Source organism: Ammospiza nelsoni, chromosome 16, assembly GCF_027579445.1.
Source record: "Ammospiza nelsoni isolate bAmmNel1 chromosome 16, bAmmNel1.pri, whole genome shotgun sequence".
Taxonomy (NCBI): domain Eukaryota; kingdom Metazoa; phylum Chordata; class Aves; order Passeriformes; family Passerellidae; genus Ammospiza; species Ammospiza nelsoni.
In genome coordinates, this window is record NC_080648.1 from 14,132,459 (window position 1) to 14,153,866 (window position 21,408).

The following is a 21,408-nucleotide window of genomic DNA, read 5'->3' on the forward strand; positions in this document are numbered from 1 at the left end:
GCACTGCTCCTGCCACCAGAGCTGTTATGCATTCATGAGGGTTTGACTCCCTCACCTCCTTTTCATTGCTGAGGTTATTGAATGAGTTAATTTACTCTGGTCACCAGAACTCCCACACTTGTATCAGGGATCTGTTTTTTAAGCTTTAGTCAGGTGTGTTTGAATGGCTTGTTTCCCCTCTGGGTGAGAAGTCTGTTGGTCCCCTCCCAAGGAGATGGTTTAGCAGAGTGATGGAAGATGCTGAGTTGCAGTATCAGGGTTGGGAATTGCATAGGTGGGGTGCCTGAGCCAAAACTCATCCATTTTGTAGGCACAGTAGCTGTGGTGTGCCCCAGAGCATGTTCCTGCTTGTTAGCATGGGGTGCTGGTGGCAGCCTGCCCTCAGCCTGGATCCTCAGCCTGGATCATCCCTGTGTCACGTGGAGCACTATGGAGGTGGAAGCACAGCAGTGTTGGTGTCCCAGTTACCTAACAGTGTTTGCAAATAAAGCACTTGTTGAAGAGAGGCCTCGCTTTCCTTCTGTCTGGCACAGCAGCGCCTCAGTGCTTTCCTCTCCCACATCCCACAGCCAGGATTTGGCAGCTGTAGGTGCTTTTCAGAAGGATCCATTTCAAACCATGTGATCTGGAGTTCAGATGGAAAGCTGAGAGACTTCAACGCCCCTGAGAGATGCAGGGTTGGGCTTGGTGGAACAAGGGACACACTCTCACATTCCCACTTTGCTGCTGAGGAGGACTGGGAGGGCACATTTGCAGCTGGATGTCTGTGGATGTCTTCACTCTGAACACCAACCTTCTGCCAGGCAGCTGATGCTGTTCAGCTCCCAGAACTCGCTACTGTGTGAGATCTGCCTGCTCTGAAAGGAAATACTTCTGGCACTTCAAGTGCATCTCCTGCTAGCTCAGTGTGCTGTGCCTGTGCCCTCCTGGCCTCCTGCATGCTGCAGCCAGCCCTCCTCCTCTCCAGGGTGGAGGATCCCAGCCTTTTTAGTCTCACCTCTCCAGGAGCTGCCTCTGGGTGGTTTAATTGCTTTTCTTTGAGCAGCTGTAACAGCCCTGTGCCCTTGTTGAATTCCAGAGACCAGAGCTGACTGCAGGGTGCAGCTGTGGATGTGCTGGTGTTCAGCAGAGCAGCAAGTGATGCTCTGTCTTGGTTTCACCACTCCTGATGACTTTTTTTCATCTGCTGCACCCTGACCTGATCATTTTGTACAACTGTCAGCAGTGTCTGAGATATCTTTCTTGAGTTTATAAATGCCTCTTTGAATGAAATGCTGTGAAGTTTTCCATAAAGAGATGAGGGTGATACTACCACTGCAAGGAAGTGATTTTTAATCCTTTAGAAATAAAAGGAGGGGAGATGGATTTTTAAATTAGGAAACTGCTATGTTGCACTCTTTTGTAATTGGGTATTCCTGATTCCTTTGGGAAGACTTAGTCTGATTAGGGTGTTGTACTCTTTTATGCTCTTTATTGACATGGGAGGCAGCCACCTGTAGCACTGGAATTAACTTTATTAGAGAGAGTGGTTTATGGAGCAGGATTCATGTGATTGTGAACCCAGGGAGAAAGTGGCTATATCAGGGTTATTTAGAAAAAATTGGAATGTCTCTGCATCTTAAGGTGGGGGGCATAAGTGAGGATGATGTATCTTCTGCTTGGAAAAGCATGCCTGAAATCAGCTCAGCTGAGGTGCAGTAATCCTGAAGTAGCACAAAAAGAAGCCCTTCTGCTTGCTCTCAAATATCACAGGGATATTTGAGTGCCTTGTCATGAGTTTAATGCTATGGATTCACTAGCAGGAGGAAGTCCCCATACCTGTGCTGAGTTTAATCTAGGTGGTTATGAGACTAAGATTTCTTCAGCACATTTATGGAGACACCTTGTTTAGTGGGAGACCTAAGTGTGACCTCCCTAAATTCCTGGGGAAGTTTGCTGCACCTGCTCCTACCACCAAAGCCCTGTTACTGTCCCCTGCCCCCAGAGATGGAGCTGGATTTCTGCACCGTGATGCCTTTGTGTTCCTTGACCTCACAAGCTGAGCTGCTGCACAGTCTCCTCTTGTTCTGTGCAGTCAGGGAGGCAGGTTTGCAGCTGTGCAGGCTGAGGGCAAGGTTAAGTGGTCACTTAGCAAATGGCCACTGCTCAGGGGACACTCAGGTCCTGCAGGGATGCCTCTGCCAGAGTAGCCAGTAAGGTCCAGGAATCACAGCGGGAGGAACTCGGATTGATGCTATTTGAATTACATCACAGTCTCCTTTCTGGAAACCCATTCTGTTCTTTGAGATGACAGCTTTTCCAGAGGCATATTTTGTGCAGAGTTCACACTTTTGCCTTGTACAACCTCTCTCCCCCTCTGCTGGCACAGTGGGAGCTGCACAGTCTCCTCGTAGACGGTGTGAACTGGAGCTGGAGGGTCTCTCTGCAGGCGCTTGGCTCTCATTCCTGTCTTTTTGTTGTTAAATATTTACAGTGAGACATACCAGATGCTCCCTAGGAAGGGTTTTGTCAGCTTCCAAGTCCCCAGATGCAGCTGCAGAAGAGGCTGACAGCCATTAAAGGGGTGGTGTCAGCAGGAATTCAGCAGCGATGCAGTGACCTCCTCTCACTTGTGCCACAGGCGCTGCTGGCTGTGCTGTCTCATGGCCCACAGCAGGATCCAGGCAGAGAGCACCCTTCTGCTGATGTCAAGAGATTAATGATGTCTGCTCCTCAGGCTTTTTTGTTTTCTTCTGCTTTGAAGCTCTTTCACTGCAGAGTGAAGCCCTCCACTTTCAGAGGGAGCAGATGATGCTCTTGGATTTTGTTGTTGCACCTTATTTTCTAGGGCCATGTCTCCGCATGCCTTGGCTCCCACTGTGTTCTTAGCACACCAGTGCCTGTTTTGGTCACCCAGCCCTGAGGAGAGAGGGGTAGACTGGTCCAGGGGGGGTAAACTCCTATCACCAGCCCTGGGCATGGAGAAGCCAGCAGCTGGAGCGTGTCTGCTGAATGCATCTCCTGTGTTGGTCACAAAGGTCAGGTTCCCAGTGTGCCTCCTGCTTTCGAGATAAGGTCCAGGACCTTGGGCTAGGCCCCTGTTTGTTGCTCTTAGTGCTTATCAGCTTTTGCTGCTGACAGGGTGACCCTCTGCAGAGCACTGAGGATGAGGAGGGAAGGTCCCTCAAGCTGGGCTGTGTGCTGGCCTGGCCCCTCCACCCTGGATGTGCACACAGGGCTTGTTCCCGTGCCAGGTGTCCCTGTTTTAAGTATCCCAGCTCCTGCTGGGTGAGGATCTTGCCGGGTGCCTGGAGGGAGGATCCTGGGAGGTGGCAGGTCGGCCCCTCTGAAGGGGGGCCGGGGAGGAGCAGGCTCGCTAGGTCATCGTTTTTCCAACTAAATATAGTTGCCTGTGCTTTCATAAGGTCGGGATTTTTGCATCACGTGACTGTCTTATCCCTCCCAGCCGGCAGTCGGAGTAGGGGATCGTGTGTCTGAATGGGTAATAATTAACTGTTAACTAGCTTTTCATTAGAGCCCGGCAGAACAGGCAGAGCGGTGCAGCAGAGGTAAACGGGAGCAGAGGAAACTGCTCCGGATCTCTCTTTAATTTGCAAATCAGTTGTTCCCAAAGGTGAGTGGGTTGGGTTGGTTTCTTTTTGTTGTTTTGTAAGGAGTTGTGAGTCCTGCCTGGTGTCTGCCCTTGCTGTCCTGTAGTTCCTGTTCACGTTAACATGATTTTAGTTTTTAGGTCATGAACTATCAGCTGGTCTCTGAGCTGGCTGGGAGGAGGGCTTGACTCTCCATCTCCTCCACGATTTGGCTCACTTGCACACCCTGGGCTGCTGCAGCCTTGCCTCAGGTGGCCTCCTGTCCTAGCCCTGGGCTGTCCTTGCTGTGCCTCGTGCCCAGAGCAGCAGCTGGATCAACTTGTGCCTTTTCTCAGGGGCTCACGCTGACACAGCCTTTTCCCTGCAGCTTTTCCAGCCTCTGTCCCTGAACCATTTAACCTCACAGAGTGTTCACAGGTGTCCTTGAAGGCTTTTCTGCCTTCCATGCTGGCAGGGGAATTGCTGGTGACATGCTGTTCCAGCTGGAGATATCTGCACCAGATGTACTGGGTGAGGCACGGGTGCTCAGCTCTGCAGGGTGCCTTAGCCCTGCTCAGAGAGACCAGGGTGGCTCAGCAGCTGTGGGGGCCTGAGCCAGCCCAGCTTCCTCATTTTGACAGTTTCTGAGGTCTGGTCAGCTGGGTGACCTTGCCTGTGTGCCCTGTGCCATGCTCCTTGGTTTTTAGGAACCATTGGTTCCCCCTGGAGAGAATCCTTAGTTGAGAATTCTTTTCTTTGTAGGTAACTGGATGGGAGGTGGTTCATGTGCAGTCTCATTCTGTGTGTGCCTGGCATCTCGGGGATCATGTGCAGGGCTGTGAGCATGGATTGTGTGTCAGGAGTTTCCTAGAAATCCTCTTCAGGGAAGAGATTTGCTTGAAAAGGCGGTGGAAAGATGTCACTCGCCCTTAAGAGGGAGTTCATTCTCTACCTTTAATAGTAGCTGTCTGTGCCAGGAAGCATCCAGGCTGCCCTCAGTGACAATGTTAATGTTAGAAATGCTTGTCGGTGTTTCCTGACCCGCTCCTCCTGGAGTGTAGCTGGTCACAAGTTACAGCATTTCTGTCTGGGACTGAGAGGCTGCAGTGAAGATGATCTTGCATTTTTGGTAAGTCCAGACCCTTCCTGCCCCTCATTTGCTCTGGAAATAAATGTCAGACCCTGCAGATAATGCATGTGTGTAGAGCTTGTAGCAGCTTTGTGTGTTTGAAGGAGCAGCGCTGTTCTCAGCTCTGCTGTGTTCTGGCTGAAGCCCCTGCTCGCTGTGAGGATCTGTGCTCAGCAGAGAAGGGCTCTGCACATGTCCTGAGCTGCTCCTCCTCTTCCGGGGCTTTCAGACTATCAGCTGGGGGATGTGAGGGCTCAGAGAGCTGGATTATAACTCAGATGCCCACACTCAGCCTGTGGCAGTGCTGTCCTGGCTCCACCTGCCTGTGCCCCAGCCTCCCTCCCTGCACTTTTCCAGGGCAAACTCCTGAGCTCCTGGAGCTGCCTAGGACACCCAGGTGGGAGTGTTCTCATGCTCTCCATGGAGCTGTCAGATGCCCTTTTTGAAGTTATTTTTAGAGAGTGATCTTTGCAGCAGTTGCAGAGCTTACATTGCAGAGAGGTGTAGGCAGCTCCTTGCTTCCTTTGCTGTTACAGTAGGGCTGTACAGTGGAGCTGGGGAAAATTTCTTGGAAGGCTTTGAGCCATGCTACTTGCAGCTTATCTCCTGCTCCAGCTCAGCAGGCTTCCCACGAGCTTTACAAGCCTGAATCCTGCTCAGGCATCCACCTTAAGGATCCAATCTTCTGCTTGGTCCTGACCTTGGCCATTCTTCTGCAGCTTTTTTTGCATGTACAGGAAACTCCTGCTGTTGCTGAGGTGTTGCAGATATTCCTCTTACCTTTGTAAGCAAGGCCAGACACTGCCTCTGGGAGCTGTGTGGTTCTCTGCAGTCCCCAGGAGCAGGTGGGAGCCCCTGTCATGGAGGCACCAACCCATTTGTGCTGGAAGATATCCTTGTGCTAACATCTCCTTTAAAGCTGTAGAACTCCATGCACTGCTCCCTTGTTTCCCCCTCCATGCACTCATGTGCCTCTGGCTGCAGCTGTGATTTGGTGGGAGGTAGAGCTGTAAAACACTGCAAACCAAGAGGAGGTGCAGTCTGTGGGCTGAGCCTGTCCTGGACCTTTCTGGCTTTGTGTGCTTTGTGATGCCTTCAGCAGAATGTGAGCCTGCCAAGCAGCCAGTGCTATAAATCCCAGGCTTTTCCGCTCGTGTGTGGAGCTGCAGGGACAAGTGTTTCCCATCTCAGCTCTGGCACAGGGCTGGGGCTGTGCAGGGAGCAGCTCCTGGGGAGGCAGGGCAGGGCTGGATCTGCTCATTGGTCTCTGGGGGTACCTGCCCCTCTCTGCTCACTGGGGTGTTGCCAGTGTCTCCCTGGGGTGGCTGAGGTTCCGTCCCATCTGCTGGTGCTTCCCAGCCACTTTACAGCAAGGGTGTGTTGCCCACCCCAGCCTCTTGCTGATCCAGAAATGGGTGCAGCACCCACAAAAGGAGCTGTTATAAATATATAAATAAAGTGTTTGCCTGTTCCCCAAGGCTTCTCTGCCTGTAACTTCAGGGGGTCCTGTTTGGGATGGACTCAAAAAGGAAAGAGTTCTATCACTGCCTGCAAGAGAGAGGCTGCTGCTGGGAGCAGGGACTGCTGTTGGCTTGCAGGACACATCTGGTCCTGCACATGTCCCTGTGTGCTCTTGGTGGACATGAAGGTCACCAGCTGTGTCCTCTGATGGCTGGGGCAGGCTCAGAATGCAAGTCCTGCACTGAGTACATGAGTGCCACAGGAGAGTCTCCAAATCCATATCATGCTCCTGCTGCTGAGCACATCAGGTCACCCTGAGAGAGAGATTCCTTGAGGCCTGGAGCAAGGACAGGGACAGGGTTGGTGGCCTGAGTTACCCATGTTGGGAAGGTAGGGATGCACCTTTGGAGCTGCTCCCTAGGTATTCTTTTAGGCCAGGAAGGGAATTCTTGCTGCCACAGTGGGGTCCTGGCAGGCCTGCTGGGTCTGTCTTACAGGAATTTTTTTGAGGGTTGGTGCTGTTTAACCCCCTCTTTCCTCTGTGTCAGTACCCCAGGAGGGACTCTCCTGCCCTCACAAAATTACTCTGAAGGAGCTATCTATCTCCTGGGAAAACAAATAATCCCACGCAGAAACATTTTTTAACATTTTTGTCAGCTCACCCTTGCCCAAGCTGCACTTGCTTTTCTCACCTAAAAACCTCGATGCCAGAGCTGGTGTCCTGTTGTGTTGGTTATGCCTTACAGTCTTCACATGTGCCAAGAGTGTTCTGTGCACTGTGGAGGCACAAGAGTGAAGTGGATCCTGGTTGACTGCTGGGCACGTGGCTGTGTCATACAGCACCCTCAAGCTCCTGCCAGGGCTCTGGGGAAACTGGGGATACTGGTTTGGCTCCTGCAGCTCCATCAGGAGCTGCATCACAGAGCATGCGCCCCTGCCTCAGCCTCTTCAGCACAAAGTCCGGGCTCTTGGCTTGGAACCTCCTTTATCAGCACTTTCTGGAAGGTGCCAGGCTGTGGAGCAGGGAGCAGGATGGCTCCTTTCTGTCGACCTGGCTGCTGGGGAAGGAGGGCGTGCTGTGTCAGGGACAGTGTGCCAGAGCTGAGGGCTCTGCATTCCTGCTGGGAGCCTGGGCTGCCCTCTGAGGCTGTCCCAGCTGCTGGAGCCCCTGTCTGCATTGCACACCTGGAGCAGGCATTACAGCATTCTTGCTATAGGTACAGGTATTTCTCCAGTAATGCCAGGTCTTTGCCCAGCACTGCAGATTTATTCTCTCTTCATGTACCTTCTCTAAAATTTCATTATAAATTCCACTGGATTCAAGGAAAGGCAGAAAACCAGTTGCTGGGTGTTTGATTTCATTTTCCCAGATCAGTTAGTAGATGTATCTCCTTGGTTGGGTCCCATGGTCCTATGTCAAATGTCCTGTTGGGGTGGAGGGACATTTAGCTGTGGATCTGCTGTTACTCTGGCTGTCTGCTCCTTGTGCAAGGATAAGAGGCATTTGCTCACCTGGATGCCCCTGTGAGCCTCCCACCCCAGGGCTCTGTGCCCCAGGCAGGTGTGGGCTGCAGGAAAGCACTCAGGTGCATCTGGGAGTGAGTGTGCAAAGCCAGGGAGGGCTCTGGCTGTGGCACAGCCACAGGAAGGGTTTGGCTGTGATAGCAACTCTGGGGCTGCTGTGGGTGCTCCCACCTGTGCCTCATCCCCTTGGTTGCTAAGGGATAATCACCTCGTGGCTGGGCACCCCCATGGCTGGACAAACCATCAGGTTCTGGCTGCAGGCAGCAGATCAAAACTCAAGACCTGCTGCTGTTCTGTTCTTGGCTGTGCCAGCATCTGCTCTGTGGCTGAGGCAGAGCTGCTCCTTGCTTCCCTGCCCGCTGTCCCTTTGCCAGCCTCACTCCACTGAGCCCTGGCTCCTGCTGCAGCTGTTTGTCTGTGCCCTCACACAGAGAGGCCCTGTTTTTCACGAGGTGGTCAGGCACTGCTAGTGCAACTGAAATTACTTACTGCCACCAAACACATGCAAAGGGAGGGTTGTGAGACACCCAGAGGTCTGAGACATCTGTTAGCAGCTTTTAAAGGCTCGCCTGTGAACCAGGGAGGCGTCCAGTGTCCCTCAGTGCTTGTGCTGAGCTCCTGCCTGGGATGAGCAGCACTCATTTGCTCTCCACTCCCCAGGCTGATGCAGTGAGGCTTTCCTGCAGGGGGTCTTTGCAGCTGAAGACCACAAGATGTGTTGCTGGTGCCCTTGGTTATGTTGCTGTGCCCTGGAGGGTGCCAGGCTTGCATGGCCTCTGCTTGCTGTGGTCTTGGCTCAGCAAATGCTGTGTCTGGCCACGTGTCCACCAGCACGGTCCCAGCCTCTCGTCTCCTACTTTGGTCTCCACCATGAATTGCTGGGGCTCCATCCGTGCTCCACAGCCTCCCCTCCTGCTGGACTGCACCCCTTTGCTTTGTGTTTTGTCTTCTCCAGTGCTCTGCTAATGCTAATTAGCCTTCTCAGCACCTCAGCAAGATAAGGGATCCCTGTTCATATCTTGCAGATAAGGAAAGCAGCAGAACTTGTTTCAAACAATCTCCTCCCTCCCCCGCAGAGATGATGGAGTCTGTGGCACCTGCCCCTGCCACAGGCTGTGCCCCTTGGTCCTCTTTCAGTGCTGCTTGTGAGGCCCCTCTCTTTGACTGGTTCCCAAAAAAAAGCACAAGAACATCTATTGGCCTCGAGGCAGCTGCAGGAAGGGGCTGGATGCTGCTGCTGTGAGCCCTGGGGCTGTGCTGTGGTGGGAGCAGGCGCCTGGCTGGGATCCTTGCAGGCTGAGAGCTGTCCCTGCTGTCCCCAGCCCCAGAGATCAGCCCTGGTCAGGCTGTGCCAGTCCCATCAGTGCTGTTGGAGCAGGCAGGGCTCCTCTGTGTCTGTGGGTTTGTGCTCTAGCTCCTGGTGCCTTTTGAAGCTATATTTAGTTGGTGACATCTGTGGGCGTTGAATGGAGGATTTTGGGGGCGGTTTTGAAAGTGGTGCCTCTTCCTACACCAGCAGGGAAGTTTAAAAGCCCTGTGGCAAGCTTTGTGCCATGGAGCCAGGATTCTCAATGAAGTGCACATGGAATAAATGAGGGACACGTGGGACTGCTGCTGCTCGTGAAGGGAGGCACTGCAGGTGGGTTGGGGAGGTCTGGGGGAAAAGGGGAGGGTTCAGGGACCCAGCTGAGAGCTTGGACTCTTCTGGACATGAAATCCCCATGCAGGAGCCATAGAGAAAGGAATTGGGGAAGGGGAGTGCACATGGCTCTGTCCTGCCATGTCTGACTCTGCCTTATTGACACTTCAAAGCCTCCAGCCCTGAGCAAGGCCAGGATGAATCACTGGTGTGGAGGCTCAGAAGGGGACCGGTTTTGATCATCCAGGCAAAGTTGTCCAGCCTTGCAAGGAGATCAAAGGCAGCTTTGAGCAGAGCTGAATAGGCTACTAAGGGTGTTTCCCGGGGCATCCCTTGATAGCCGTGCTGATCCTCCCACCCTCACCCTACCCCAGCCAGGGCTGCTTTTCTTCTAAACAAAGCCAGTGAGTCAGCAGAAATCCTCTCTGCAGGAGCTGGCACCTGGCACAGGCTGCCCTTTGGGGCAGGGCCCAGTGGGCTCTCCTGTCCCTGTGGAGCACCAGTGTCCTGGAGGAGGTCCCACAAAACCCTCTGGTGTGTGCTGGGCAGAGCTGTGCTGCTCTCCTGCTTGGTCTCTGTGTGCCCTGTGTGAGCCTGATCAGAGACCTTGCAGCCAGAGCTCGGGGACAAAGCAAGCTGAATTCCTGTTTGTGCTTGTAAGGAGGTGGTGTGTGAGCTGGAGCCAAGATGGGCCATGGTGAGGTTGAGATCTTGACTTGCTGTGAGGTCTGTGGTGGTGTGAACCCAGCAGTCTCACTCTGATGTGTTAAAACACCCCAGAGGTGCTTCAGTGCCTAAATGCTTGCAGCTGTAGCAGGATTTAGGCACTGGCTCGTTCTCTCTGTACATTTCCTCCCTTGAACTTGCTGTCCCTGCTGGGATGCCTGACTTCAGACCAGGATGCAGCAGCCACAGACTTCTGCACAGTTCTGTCAGAGCCCTGCTCTGCGCTCTGGGGAGCATCAGGGCACTGTGATGGGAATTGGCTTTTCAAGGGCAGGTTTGTTTTGCTGTTCTGTGGATGCTCCTTGCCCCCATCCTCCCTGGCTGGGGAGGGCAGAGCTAAGGCAGGGGCTGCCATCCTGCAGCAGCTTGGGGTTAAAAGTCCATCTCTGGGCCGCCTGGATTGGTCAGGAGTTCTCTGATCTTAACGGGGCAGTTCTGAGATTCGAGTCAGGAGCTGGCTGTGTTTTCTGTTTACCTTTCCTGTTAGCCCTCCTTTGCTCAAGGGGGAGCTGCTTTCCTTCCTACCCACTTCTGTCCAGAGCCAACACTCCCACTCACAGCTCTCAGCTGTGTTTTAACACTTCTGTTATCCTTCTCTTGCAGAACTTACAACTCCAGCAAAAGTGGTGAGGGCTGCCAACCCGAGACAGAGGAAAGGAAGCAAGGTAAGGCTGTGCCTGCTCTCCTCTCACTGGCCCCCAGTTTCTGGTGCAGTTGTCTGTGCTGCATGAGCCTCTTGAGGGTCTGGAGACAGAGCTCTCCCTTCACAAGCTTGCTTGTGGAGAGCCTGATGTGCTGGCCTTGTTCTCCATCTCCTCTTCAGCATTTTAGGGATCTTGCATGCTGCTGTGACTGGTTTTCTGCCCAGCTAGGTCAGGGGAGACCTTCTCACCTCACCTCTAAGAGGGAGGCACCTGGAGGAGTTCTGGATGTGGCAAACCTCTCACCCTGCTGTGAGGACACCCCAGATTCCTTGTGGGCTCAGCCTGTGCCCAGCCCTGCAGTGTAGGCAGGGTGTGCCAGTGGTGTGTCTGCAGCTCTGTCCTTCCTTGTGCAGTCTGTTCCTCCCTGGCACACACAGAGCCAGTAAAATTGATGTCAGACAGAGCCACTCCTCTGGAGGAACCAGGGCAATTTGTTCCAGGGAATCAGTGGTCATGGAGGGACAGTTTCTTCTGGGGCACAGCTGGGGACAGGGCTGTTGGTGTTGGCTCCCAGCAGCCAGTAGAGATGTATCTGCAGCTTGATAGGACTTTACTTCTCTGCTCCATTTTGGAGAGAGGAAGGCCCTGGGATGGAAGGTGCTCCTCTCTGTGAAACAGGCACTGGAATTGGTTTTCCCAGGAAACTTGCCTCCTGGGCAGAGGAACATGGCACCTGCATGTAAAGATGTGATCTCCTGAGGGATAAAAAATTCCTTTGACTCCAAATTATTTCAGAAATAACGATCCCACAAGGGCAAGGAGGAGTTTCTGTGCCCAAATATGATTCCTTTGGTACCTGGGCAGCTGTTTGACTTCTTTCCTCTGTCCTGCAGGTCCTCTGAAAGCTGAAAGAGATAGAAATGGTGGTAGTGAGCAGGTCATTTATTCAGGAGAGAAGTAGTTGATGTTCCCCTGTGTGGCCATGGGGTGACTGGAATGAGGAAGTTCCTTCACTTGCTTGAATTTTCTCAGCCACTCTGGGACCATGCCCTTGCTTTGTTGGCAGCACAGGGTGGTTGTAGTTGAACACTTGTGGGGCTGTGCCTGGCTGTGGCTGCCAGCAGCTGGAAGAGCTTCTTCAGTGGACTGTACTTGCATCAGGTGTATTTAGAATGCTGGTAGCTGAGTGCTTTCCCTGTGCAAGGGATGGTGCCTGTAATTGAGTGAATTAACCCTGGGCAACTTGCTGCAAAATGCTGCTGCTGGGGCAGAACATTTGGTGAGAGGCTGGGAGCTTGCAGGAGTGGTGGCAGCCTCATTTCAATGTCTGATGGACATAAACTTGTCTGCAGCTATTTGGAATTAGTTCAGGGTTCCTGCTTTGAGGGGGAGAGGGGCTGTGTATGTGCAGTGTGGGTGTCCCCCTCCAGCCTCCTGGGGACAGCTGTTTGTGGGACAGGGTGGGTGGAAAGCATTCTTCCCTGCTGCAGGGAACACCTGCAGCTTTGTGCACTAACAGGACCTTTCTCTTTGCTGCCAGGTTGGTGACTTTGGTGATGCCACAAATTGGCCAACACCTGGAGAAATAGCCCACAAGAGTGTGCAGGTGAGAACACAGAACCATTGTGATGGGCAGGATGAGGCCCTTGCAGACCTCCCTGTCCCTCTGGCAGCACTGGCTGAGCCAGGCCATTTGGGGTGCTGAGTGTCAGTGCAGAGGCAGCCAGGAATAGTGTGCAGGGAATTTCCTTTTAGGGCTGCCTCCCTCCCTCAGTGCTATTCTGGGAACCTGGAGCCCATTCTGAACCCTGGGCTGGCTGGAGCAGGTAGGCCAGCCCCCAGACCTGCTCTGTGCAGGAGGGGACTGGGCCAAGGTCAGGAGGAACTGAAAATGCATGAAAGGGTTTGGTGTGCTGAAGGGGCTCAGCCTTTCCTCCCTGCTGAGGACATGGGTGTCATTGAAACCTTTCTGGTTTTGGGTGCTGCTCTGCTAGCTGCTGCCTGTGTGTCAGGGCAAGGTGGTCACTCACCCTTTTGTCACTGGGGCAGTTTGGTCCTTTACAGGACAAACCCATCCATGAGCACAGGGTCTCCCTGTCAGCCCATCTTGGTGTCTCAATGAGCCCTTGCCCTGCTCAGCCATGAGCCCTTCCCCAGGAGCAGGATAGCTCTGGGAGGTACAGGGATGCACCCAGCCTAGGGCCAAGTCTTCTTGTTCCTGCTGGGGCTGCCTCCAGCTCCTCACTGCTCCCACCTCTCACATTTTCCTGCCCTGCTGTGTCCCCAGCAGCCACACAAAGCACCATCCCTTCGGAAACTGCCTGTCAAGAAAGACATGAAAGAGCAGGAAAAGGGAGATGGGAGCGATGGCAAAGAGAGCCTGAAAACCAAATCTGATGAGTCTGGGGAGGAGAAGAATGGTGATGACGACAACCAGAAGTCAGCCCAGAAGAAGAAAGGTAAGGCAGGAGCTGGTGGGGAGAGTCCTCCAGGCTCAGTTTCTCTTCCCCTTCCCAGCCCTCAGGCAGGTGGAAGCCTCCTCTGCCTTATGTGGAGTCCTTGCTGCAGGACATGATCCCAGTGCAGGGACAGCTGTGGGAAAAGGTGTTTGCAGGCTTCAGGTGTCATTTTGGTGGGAGCAGGGCCCAAGCAGAGGCAGGGCAGGAGCCTGCCTTCCCAGGTGCTCCATGGTGGCGCAGAACAGCCCCTCACTGTGGGTTCCATCAGCTGTGGTTGACACGTGGGCTCAGTCTGGCCTGAGCCTGGGCAGGCAGAAAGGGGCAGAGGAAGGACAAGTGCTGTGACAATTGCCACAGGCAAGTTCTGACTCATGTCCCTCTGTGTCTCAGAGTCCCCATCAGAGCTGTTCTGCATCCAGTGAGGCCTGGAGGGGTGTCAGAGGACAGGGTCTGTCCAAAAGGCCCCGCTGCTCTCTCCCCTCCATGTGTGGGGGCTGCAGGGGAGGAAGCAGCCGCACTCTGAATCTGTGTCACACCAAAACCCTGTCCTTTTGCAGGCAACAAACACAAGTGGGTCCCTCTGCAGATAGACATGAAGTCAGAGGTGCCCAGGGACAAAACAGCCTCTCGGAACAACCGGCAGAACGAGCAGCACAGGCACCCCTCCAACAACCGCAGCGAGCTCAAAGGTGGGGCTGGGACTGGGGACCCTCCTGGCCTGGCCACGGGGCACAACTGCCCTGCATTCAGAGGGGAGGTGCTGTCATGCCCTCACTCCCCTCCTGCCTCTCCCCCTGCTGCAGGCTGGCACCCTGACAACAAGCACGAGCGCAGCTGGCAGGACCACGATGAGACGTCCAGCGTGAAGAGCGAGGGAGGCGCCGTGCGAGGAACCTTCCGGGGCCGGGGCCGCGGCCGGGGCAGGGGCAGGGGCCGTGGCAGAGGAGGTGAGCACTGTGTGTGTGTGCTCTGTGACTGCAGGGAGAGTGACACAGAGCTCTGTGCCTGTGTGCCTCAGAGATCTGGGGCTCTAAAGTGGGCTGGGGAGGGCAGAGCACTCCAGGGATGCAGGGGAATATTGTGGCAGGTCATTGCAGCCGGTAAGTTGAGCTGCTGTTAACAAAGCAAATAAGTCAATTTTATAAAAGCAGATGTCTTCCTGCTACTCAAGCTAAGCTCTTTTTCATGTTTTCCGCCCCTTGCAATAGCTCTGTAAGCAGGAATTGAAGCATGCTGATAGTCTGTGAAGGCTTTATGCCATTTGACAGCCAAGCAGGAGTCATGGCTTGGGTGAGAAAGAGCATCTGTCCTGACATATGACTGGGCAGTGTCCGTGCTAACACTGATGCAGCTTCAGTGTAGGGCCTTTGTGTGTCAGCTGGGCTGCCCAGTTATCCTTGGGTAAGAGGGTTCCTGCCCCCTTCTGTGGCAGAGACAGAGAGCAGGAGGAGGATGAGGGATGTGGGTGCTCCACTGTGGGCTTCCAGGGGGTCCTCAGGAAGAGGGAAGTGTTTGTGCAGGAGTCCACCCCCATCTGGCAGGGCAGACCCCAGGGGCTCTGTGCTGACCCTGGTGTCCCCCAGGGCACTTTGACTACCAGTATGGGTACCGGAAATTCGAGGGCTCGGACGGCTCCCGCACGCAGAAGTACGCCAGCAACATCACCTACTACTTCGACAACATCAGCAGTGCTGAGCTCTACAGCGTGGACCAGGAGCTGCTCAAGGACTACATCAAGAGGCAGATGTGAGCACCATCTCCTGTCCTTGTTGGGTGGTGGGGACTGTGCAGCCAATCCCATGGGAAGGATTAGAGCTGATGTGTTGACCCTGCTGAGGTGTTGGCATCTAGGCTCCCCAGGCTTTCTCCCTTCAGGGTGTGTGGGGGTTATTTCTTTGGGCGTGCCCAGAGAATGGTGGTTTGGGGCTTCCTCTCACTGACACATTGTCCATGCAGAGAATATTACTTCAGTGTGGACAACCTGGAGCGGGATTTCTTCCTGCGGCGCAAGATGGACTCGGAGGGGTTCCTGCCCATCACGTTGATCGCCAGCTTCCACCGTGTGCAGGCACTCACCACTGACATCAGCCTCATCATCAAGGTGAGGGCAAGGAAATGTCACCTTTCCTCCTTGTTCTGCTTCTCATCACCCCTGTGTAATGCCTGTTCACTGTGGATGAGTGCAAGTGGAGCCTTCTCTTGTTCTTGACTTGCTCCTGCCTCCTGTGAGTCCTCCAGGGAGGGATGGCTTGGGCTCAATATGCCAAAGCAAGGCCCCAAGTTAAGCAAATATTGCTTGGTTCCAGGCTCTGAAGGACAGCAAGGTGGTTGAAATCGTGGATGAGAAGATCAGGAGAAAAGAGCAGCCAGAAAAATGGGCTCTGCCTGGCCCTCCTATGGCAGACTACACACAGACAGACTTCTCACAGTTCATCAATTGCCCTGAGTTTGTGCCCCGGCAGAGCTTCCAGAAGGAGACTGGTGAGCACTGGGGGAATGGGGAGGGAGGTGTGGGATGCAGTGCTGGAACTGCAGCAGGGCTGAGACCCTGAGAGTCAGGAGTGTTCCCAGGGCAGGGCTCTGCCATTGCCTTTCTGCTTGGTGGTGGGAGCTGGTGTCCTTGGACTCCCAGAATGCTGCTGCCTCCAGGTATAGGGTAATGTGAGAGACTGAGTGTGGCTGTCCTCTGTTAGGGCTGAAGGGATTCAGAGAGAGTCAGTCCTGCTGAAAGTCTCTTTGCTTGCCTGGAAATAGTCTACAGCTGCTGGGCAGAGCAGAGGACACTTGTGAATCCAGCCTTTGTTGGTTGAGGAGATACTGGGCACAAATTGGGCAGCAGGTGTGGAGCTGTCACCCAAGTGCTGCAGAAGGGTCTTCTGTCCTTCATGGGCTTCCCATGCTCTTGTCACCTCATCCCATGGGGGCTGGCAGGAGCCCAGGGCTGGGCCTGAGGGCCCATGTGAAGGATCTTGGTGCTGCCATAAGAGTTTTGACAGAAGATCTGGCTCCAGACTCTCTCTGGAAGGTTTCCCAGAGAGCAGCAGAACACCTGCTTTAGGGCTTTGTATGTCTGGGAGCTGTCACCTGCAAAGCTTTGTGGCCACTCCTGGCATCATAGCTTTAACTGGAGATTCCCACTCTAGCACTTGTGGGCACTGTGCTGTTTAACTGTGGCCACTGGGTGCCAGTTAGTCCTGCAGGCTGTGCCATGCTGCCAGAATGGTTGGGTAATTTGTAACTACACCCCCTGGGTTCCCTCCCTCCCTCTAAAGTGGTTTGTGGCTCTTGTTGGCTCCAGAGTCTGCTCCAGGCTCCCCACGTCCTGCCAGCCCAGTCCCCACCAAAACAGAGGAGGTCAGCAACCTGAAGACAATGCCCAAGGGCCTGTCCACAAGCCTGCCAGACTTGGATTCAGAGACATGGATTGAAGTGAAGAAGAGACCCCGACCTTCCCCAGCCAGGCCCAAGGTAAGAGATGTGTGAGCTGTTGGACTGGGAGTCTCCCAGTGATTGGGGTGGCTTGGATCATACATGGGCAGGCTTCAGTGAAGTAGGGTCTGTTGGGAGTGATGTCCCAGTCTCTCCTGTGTCCATCTGAGCCCCTTTGGAGCTGTTCCTCAGTGGTGCAAATGAATGTTCTCCCCAGATGGGCTGGAATAAAGAAACAAGGGGTGAGAGCTGGGTCTTGTGTCGCCGTGGGGTCTTTACCCTGTGTCACCCTCACCCCCGACCTGCAGAAACCAGAGGAGTCAAAGACACCGCAGCAGCAGAAGCAAAAGGACCAAGATGAGCCTGAGGAACTCGACTTCCTCTTTGATGAGGAGATGGAGCAGATGGACGGGCGCAAGAACACCTTCACCGACTGGTCAGACGAGGACTCGGACTACGAGATCGACGACCGCGACGTGAACAAGATCCTCATCGTGACCCAGACCCCCCCGTACCTGCGCCGCCACCCCGGCGGGGACAGGACTGGCAACCACACCTCCAGGGCTAAAATGAGCTCAGAGCTGGCCAAGGTCATCAATGATGGGCTCTACTACTACGAGCAGGACCTGTGGACAGAGCAGTTTGAGCCAGAGTATTCGCAGATCAAGGTGAGAGTGCTGGTCTGAGGGTGGAAGGGATCTGTGTGGCCTGTGGGGAGCCTCGTGTGCAGCAGTGTGAAAAGGGCAGTGCAGTGGGGTACAGCTAAACTGGGATTAGTCCTCCTGCAGTGTTTGGGATTCTTGGCTCCCAGCATCATGTTTGCCCATGCCAGGGATAAACACAAAGCTGTAAGCAGACGTGAGGCTACAGCCAGGTAAACAAAGTGCCAGTGGTGAGGTGACCTGGAACATGGGGCCCATTGTTCTGCTGTCTGCCAGGATCTCAGCTGGCAGTGCCAGGTCTGTGAGGGGAGCTGGCTGTCTCTGCACTGCCCTTAGTGCCCTGTGCTTTGGGTACAGCCTGTTGGAGACTATGTGTGTTGGGGACGGAGTCATGGGTGGCTGGACTGCTCTTGGCCTGTGCTCTTCTCAGTTTTGGTGTCAGTTTGCATAGACATGGGCTTTTTATAGAAAGCCCATCTGCTGTTTTGAAATGTTGGGGTCCCAGCTTGGTGACTCTCACTTCCAGGGACTTGCCCAGACTCATTCAGTGACAGAAATCATGGCTGTGAGGTGGGATGACTTATTAGAGCTGCCAGCTGGGCTCAGTGCTTCTAAGTGTGAAGCAGTACTGCTCTCTGGGATGACAGGGACAGTGTGTGTTGGGGTGTTTGCTGCCAGTTTGGCTGTGAGGATGTGGGGAGGGGTGCTCTAGGGACACAGGAGAGTGGCAGGGGGTCCTGGCCGAAAATGGTCACTGAGCTCATGTTGAGCTTCACTTCACTGGCTCTGACCTGGCTGGTAAAAGCCTGAGAGAAGCAGGTGCTGGTTAGTGAACCTAACTGGGATCCCTGAAACCTTGGCAGCATCAGTGGCTCAGATGTGGCCTGTGCAGTGCCAGTTTTCTGTCTGCTGCATCTCCCCTGTGCAGCCAGTGCCCTCTGGGCACCGAGGCCCTGTGACTGTCCTTGGGGCCCAGTGTTGTGACTGTTGCTCAAGCAGAGCCATGGTTGTGAGTAGTTTCTTCACCATCTTCTTCCTCCAATGCAGCAAGAGGTGGAGAACTTCAAGAAGGTGAATATGATCAGCAGGGAGCAGTTTGACACCCTGACCCCAGAGCCCCCCGTGGACCCAAACCAGGAAGTCCCTCCTGGTCCCCCCAGGTTCCAGCAAGGTAAGAGATGGGGCATGAATGGATGGGACCACATTTGTGCAGGCTGCTCATGCTGAGAGGTTCTTGGAGGCTGGGTAGCAGCTGGGGAGAAGGAACTGAGGTCGCAGGTGTAGTGGATTATCTAGTTCACAGAATATTGAGTTGCATCATTCCTAGATTAATGCTCCCAGCTGAATGCTGTGGGGCTCTGGAAGAGGAGCCCAAAAGCAAGGGTGTCCCAGTGGAGTAAGGAAAATCTGGCAGGCTCAGATGTAGTTCCTGAGATTTGGCTTTCCTGTTGGACCCTCTGAGTCCTTGGAAGGCAGCTGCCTGCTGGACCTTGTTTGCCTGTGTGACACCAGGGCTGTGTCCTTGGGGACAGGGATTTGTTGCTGCTGTTAACCACTAGGAAGCAGATACCTTGTGGGGAGCTCTCTGCATCTGCAGCTTGGATTTTGGCTTGGTGGCCAATCTGGATTTCAGGCTGCCTGTGTGGGGGAGCTGGGACGTGTCCCTGCGTTCCTGCCCCTGCTGCTTCCATCTGCTGGCTGGCAGTGCCTCAATTCCTGGAGCCTAGGCTGACACAGGGTGGGGGTCTCTCCCTGCAGTACCTACAGACGCTTTGGCCAACAAGCTCTTCGGAGTCCCTGAGCCTTCCACCATCGCCCGCTCTCTGCCCACGACCGTCCCAGAATCGCCCAACTACCGCAACGCCCGCACGCCGCGCACCCCGCGCACGCCGCAGCTCAAGGACCCCACGCAGACGCCCCGCTTCTACCCCGTGGTGAAGGAGGGCAGGACGATAGATGCCAAGGTGGGACCAGGCTGGGCTGGGGGGCAGGAGCTGGGGCTCCCAGCTGGGGCCTGAGCAGGAGGGGAGCACGTGTGTGATGCTCCATGTCTTGCAGACTCCGCGGAAGAGGAAGACGAGGCACAGTTCGAACCCTCCCATGGAGTGCCACGTGGGCTGGGTTATGGACTCCAGGGAGCACAGGCCCAGGACTGCCTCCATCAGGTACCAGGGACAGGCTGCAGGATCGTGGAGGAGGCAGAAATGGGGGAGGGAGGGAGTGTGGGAAGGAAGGGGAAAGCAGCATCCAGGGATCCAAACCTGCCCTTCATGGAAAGACTTGGGGGAAATCTGTGGCCTTGGAGAATTGCAAGACAGACTTGATTAGAGACTTTGTCCACTTCCTGGTACACTGCTCCATGGCTCATGCCCCAAGCCCAGGATAGTTACAAGGTGTGGGTGGGACCAACAGACAGGTGGGGTGGAGTGTGACCCCCCTCTCCTGGGTGATGCCAAGGAAGGATGCTGACAGCAGTCTCTCACCTCAGCTCCAGCCCCTCGGAGGGGACCCCGGCTGTGGGGAGCTATGGCTGCACCCCGCAGTCCCTGCCCAAGTTCCAGCATCCCTCCCACGAGCTGCTCAAGGAGAACGGCTTCACACAACACGTCTACCACAAGTACCGGCGGCGCTGCCTTAACGGTAGGGACCCTGCACTGAGGGGAGGGACAGGAGGTGCTCTGCCCTGCTGGGGACAGGAACATGGCAGGGAGGGACACAGGGTCCTACAGGACAGCCCTGCTGGCAGCTGCTGTGTCCCCAAGGTTTCTGGCGAGCATGGGCTGTGCTCATGGTGTCCAGTATTGGGACTGGGTTGCTGTCATCACAGTGCCACAGGGCCCTCCTGCACATGAGCCCCTGATTGCCTGGGGGAGGATTGGCTTTGTAATCATCCCCTCCTCCCCAAACAGAGCGGAAACGACTGGGCATTGGTCAGTCCCAGGAGATGAACACGCTTTTCCGGTTCTGGTCCTTCTTCCTCCGAGATCACTTCAACAAGAAAATGTATGAGGAGTTCAAGCAACTGGCTGTGGAGGATGGGAAGGAGGGATACAGGTAAGAGAGGAGGGATAGAGTGGCCTTTTCTAAGGGTTTGGCCTTCTACAGGGCAAATAAGGCAGTGCCTCTGACTTGCTTGAAGGTGGGTCTGGGGTTGTTCTCAGTCTCGTGCTGCTGCTGCCCTGTGTTGTGTGCAGCAGTGTCTGAGCTGCACGTGCTGCTCCTTCCCAGGTACGGTCTGGAGTGCCTTTTCAGATACTACAGCTACGGGCTAGAGAAGAAGTTCCGGCCAGACATATTTAAGGACTTCCAAGAAGAGACCATCAAGGATTATGAAGCTGGTAGGTGCCTCCTTTGGCTCCCCTGGGATTGGCAGTGATGTAGCTCAGGTGTGTGGTCCTCCTGAGCCTCTTCTCATCACTTTGGGGAAGCCACATAGCGCTGTGGACTGGTCCTGTTGCTCATTTCACAGGAGAGGGTTGAGTTCACCATAGTGAAGATTGCTGGGGCTTGGAGGAGGGCAGTGGGAGGCTGCAGCTCTGCCAGAGCATTCCTGTACAGGCACCATTTCCTGTGGGATTTCTCAAGGCCCTGCAGTGGCTGAGCCTGGGGACATCCCAAGGTGGGGCTCCCAGGACTGATGTAGGTTGCTTCCCTCCAGGTGTTCCATCTTGCCTAGGCTGTGCCCACCAGCAGGACAGTAGAGTTTGTGGGGAAGCCTGGAGGAAAGGTGTCTTGTTTGGGTTTTTGTCCTGCTGACATCTGGATTGGGTTTTTTTCTTCCCTCCAGGGCAGCTCTATGGGCTGGAAAAGTTCTGGGCCTTCTTAAAATACTCCAAAGCCAAAAATCTGGACATTAACAGCAAACTGCAAGAATACCTCAGCAAGTTCAAGCGCCTCGAGGACTTCCGAGTAGATGTGAGTAGACACAATTGCTGCACCTCACTGGGGGCCCTGTCCTCTGAGGGTGGGGGATTTTGGGGATCCCCACGTGGTGGCAGGAGGGGGGGCAGTGACACCTACTGTCACTCCCAGTCATTGCAGCCAGACTGGGAACAAACTGCGGGATTGGAATATGGCAAACCCAGTGAGTGTGGGATGACAGAGCTGGGTGAGCCTGTCCCAGAGGAAAGGGAGCTTGGATGGTTTGAGTAGAGCCAGCATGGTGT

General features: G+C 54.6%; 1 protein-coding gene across 5 annotated transcripts in view; it reads left to right on the forward strand.

The window, feature by feature from the left end:
- Positions 1-21,408, forward strand: part of LARP1 (La ribonucleoprotein 1, translational regulator) — a 44,814-nt gene that overhangs the window by 17,643 nt on the left and 5,763 nt on the right. Inside the window, exons 1-18 of one of the 5 annotated variants that reach the window (XM_059483957.1) lie at positions 3,527-3,613; positions 10,652-10,713; positions 12,233-12,298; positions 12,980-13,151; positions 13,709-13,840; positions 13,955-14,098; positions 14,735-14,897; positions 15,108-15,252; positions 15,458-15,632; positions 16,450-16,619; positions 16,889-17,248; positions 18,290-18,413; positions 19,001-19,206; positions 19,301-19,407; positions 19,731-19,882; positions 20,152-20,296; positions 20,471-20,580; positions 21,030-21,157. In XM_059483957.1, coding sequence (XP_059339940.1) covers positions 13,028-13,151; positions 13,709-13,840; positions 13,955-14,098; positions 14,735-14,897; positions 15,108-15,252; positions 15,458-15,632; positions 16,450-16,619; positions 16,889-17,248; positions 18,290-18,413; positions 19,001-19,206; positions 19,301-19,407; positions 19,731-19,882; positions 20,152-20,296; positions 20,471-20,580; positions 21,030-21,157 — 2,385 coding nt within the window. In that variant the 5' untranslated portion in view covers positions 3,527-3,613; positions 10,652-10,713; positions 12,233-12,298; positions 12,980-13,027. Of the gene's footprint in view, positions 1-3,526; positions 3,614-4,681; positions 4,699-10,155; positions 10,323-10,651; positions 10,714-12,232; positions 12,299-12,979; positions 13,152-13,708; positions 13,841-13,954; positions 14,099-14,734; positions 14,898-15,107; positions 15,253-15,457; positions 15,633-16,449; positions 16,620-16,888; positions 17,249-18,289; positions 18,414-19,000; positions 19,207-19,300; positions 19,408-19,730; positions 19,883-20,151; positions 20,297-20,470; positions 20,581-21,029; positions 21,158-21,408 lie in introns of those variants that run through there. The other 4 variants (XM_059483958.1, XM_059483954.1, XM_059483952.1 and 1 more) reach the window with 4 other exon arrangements.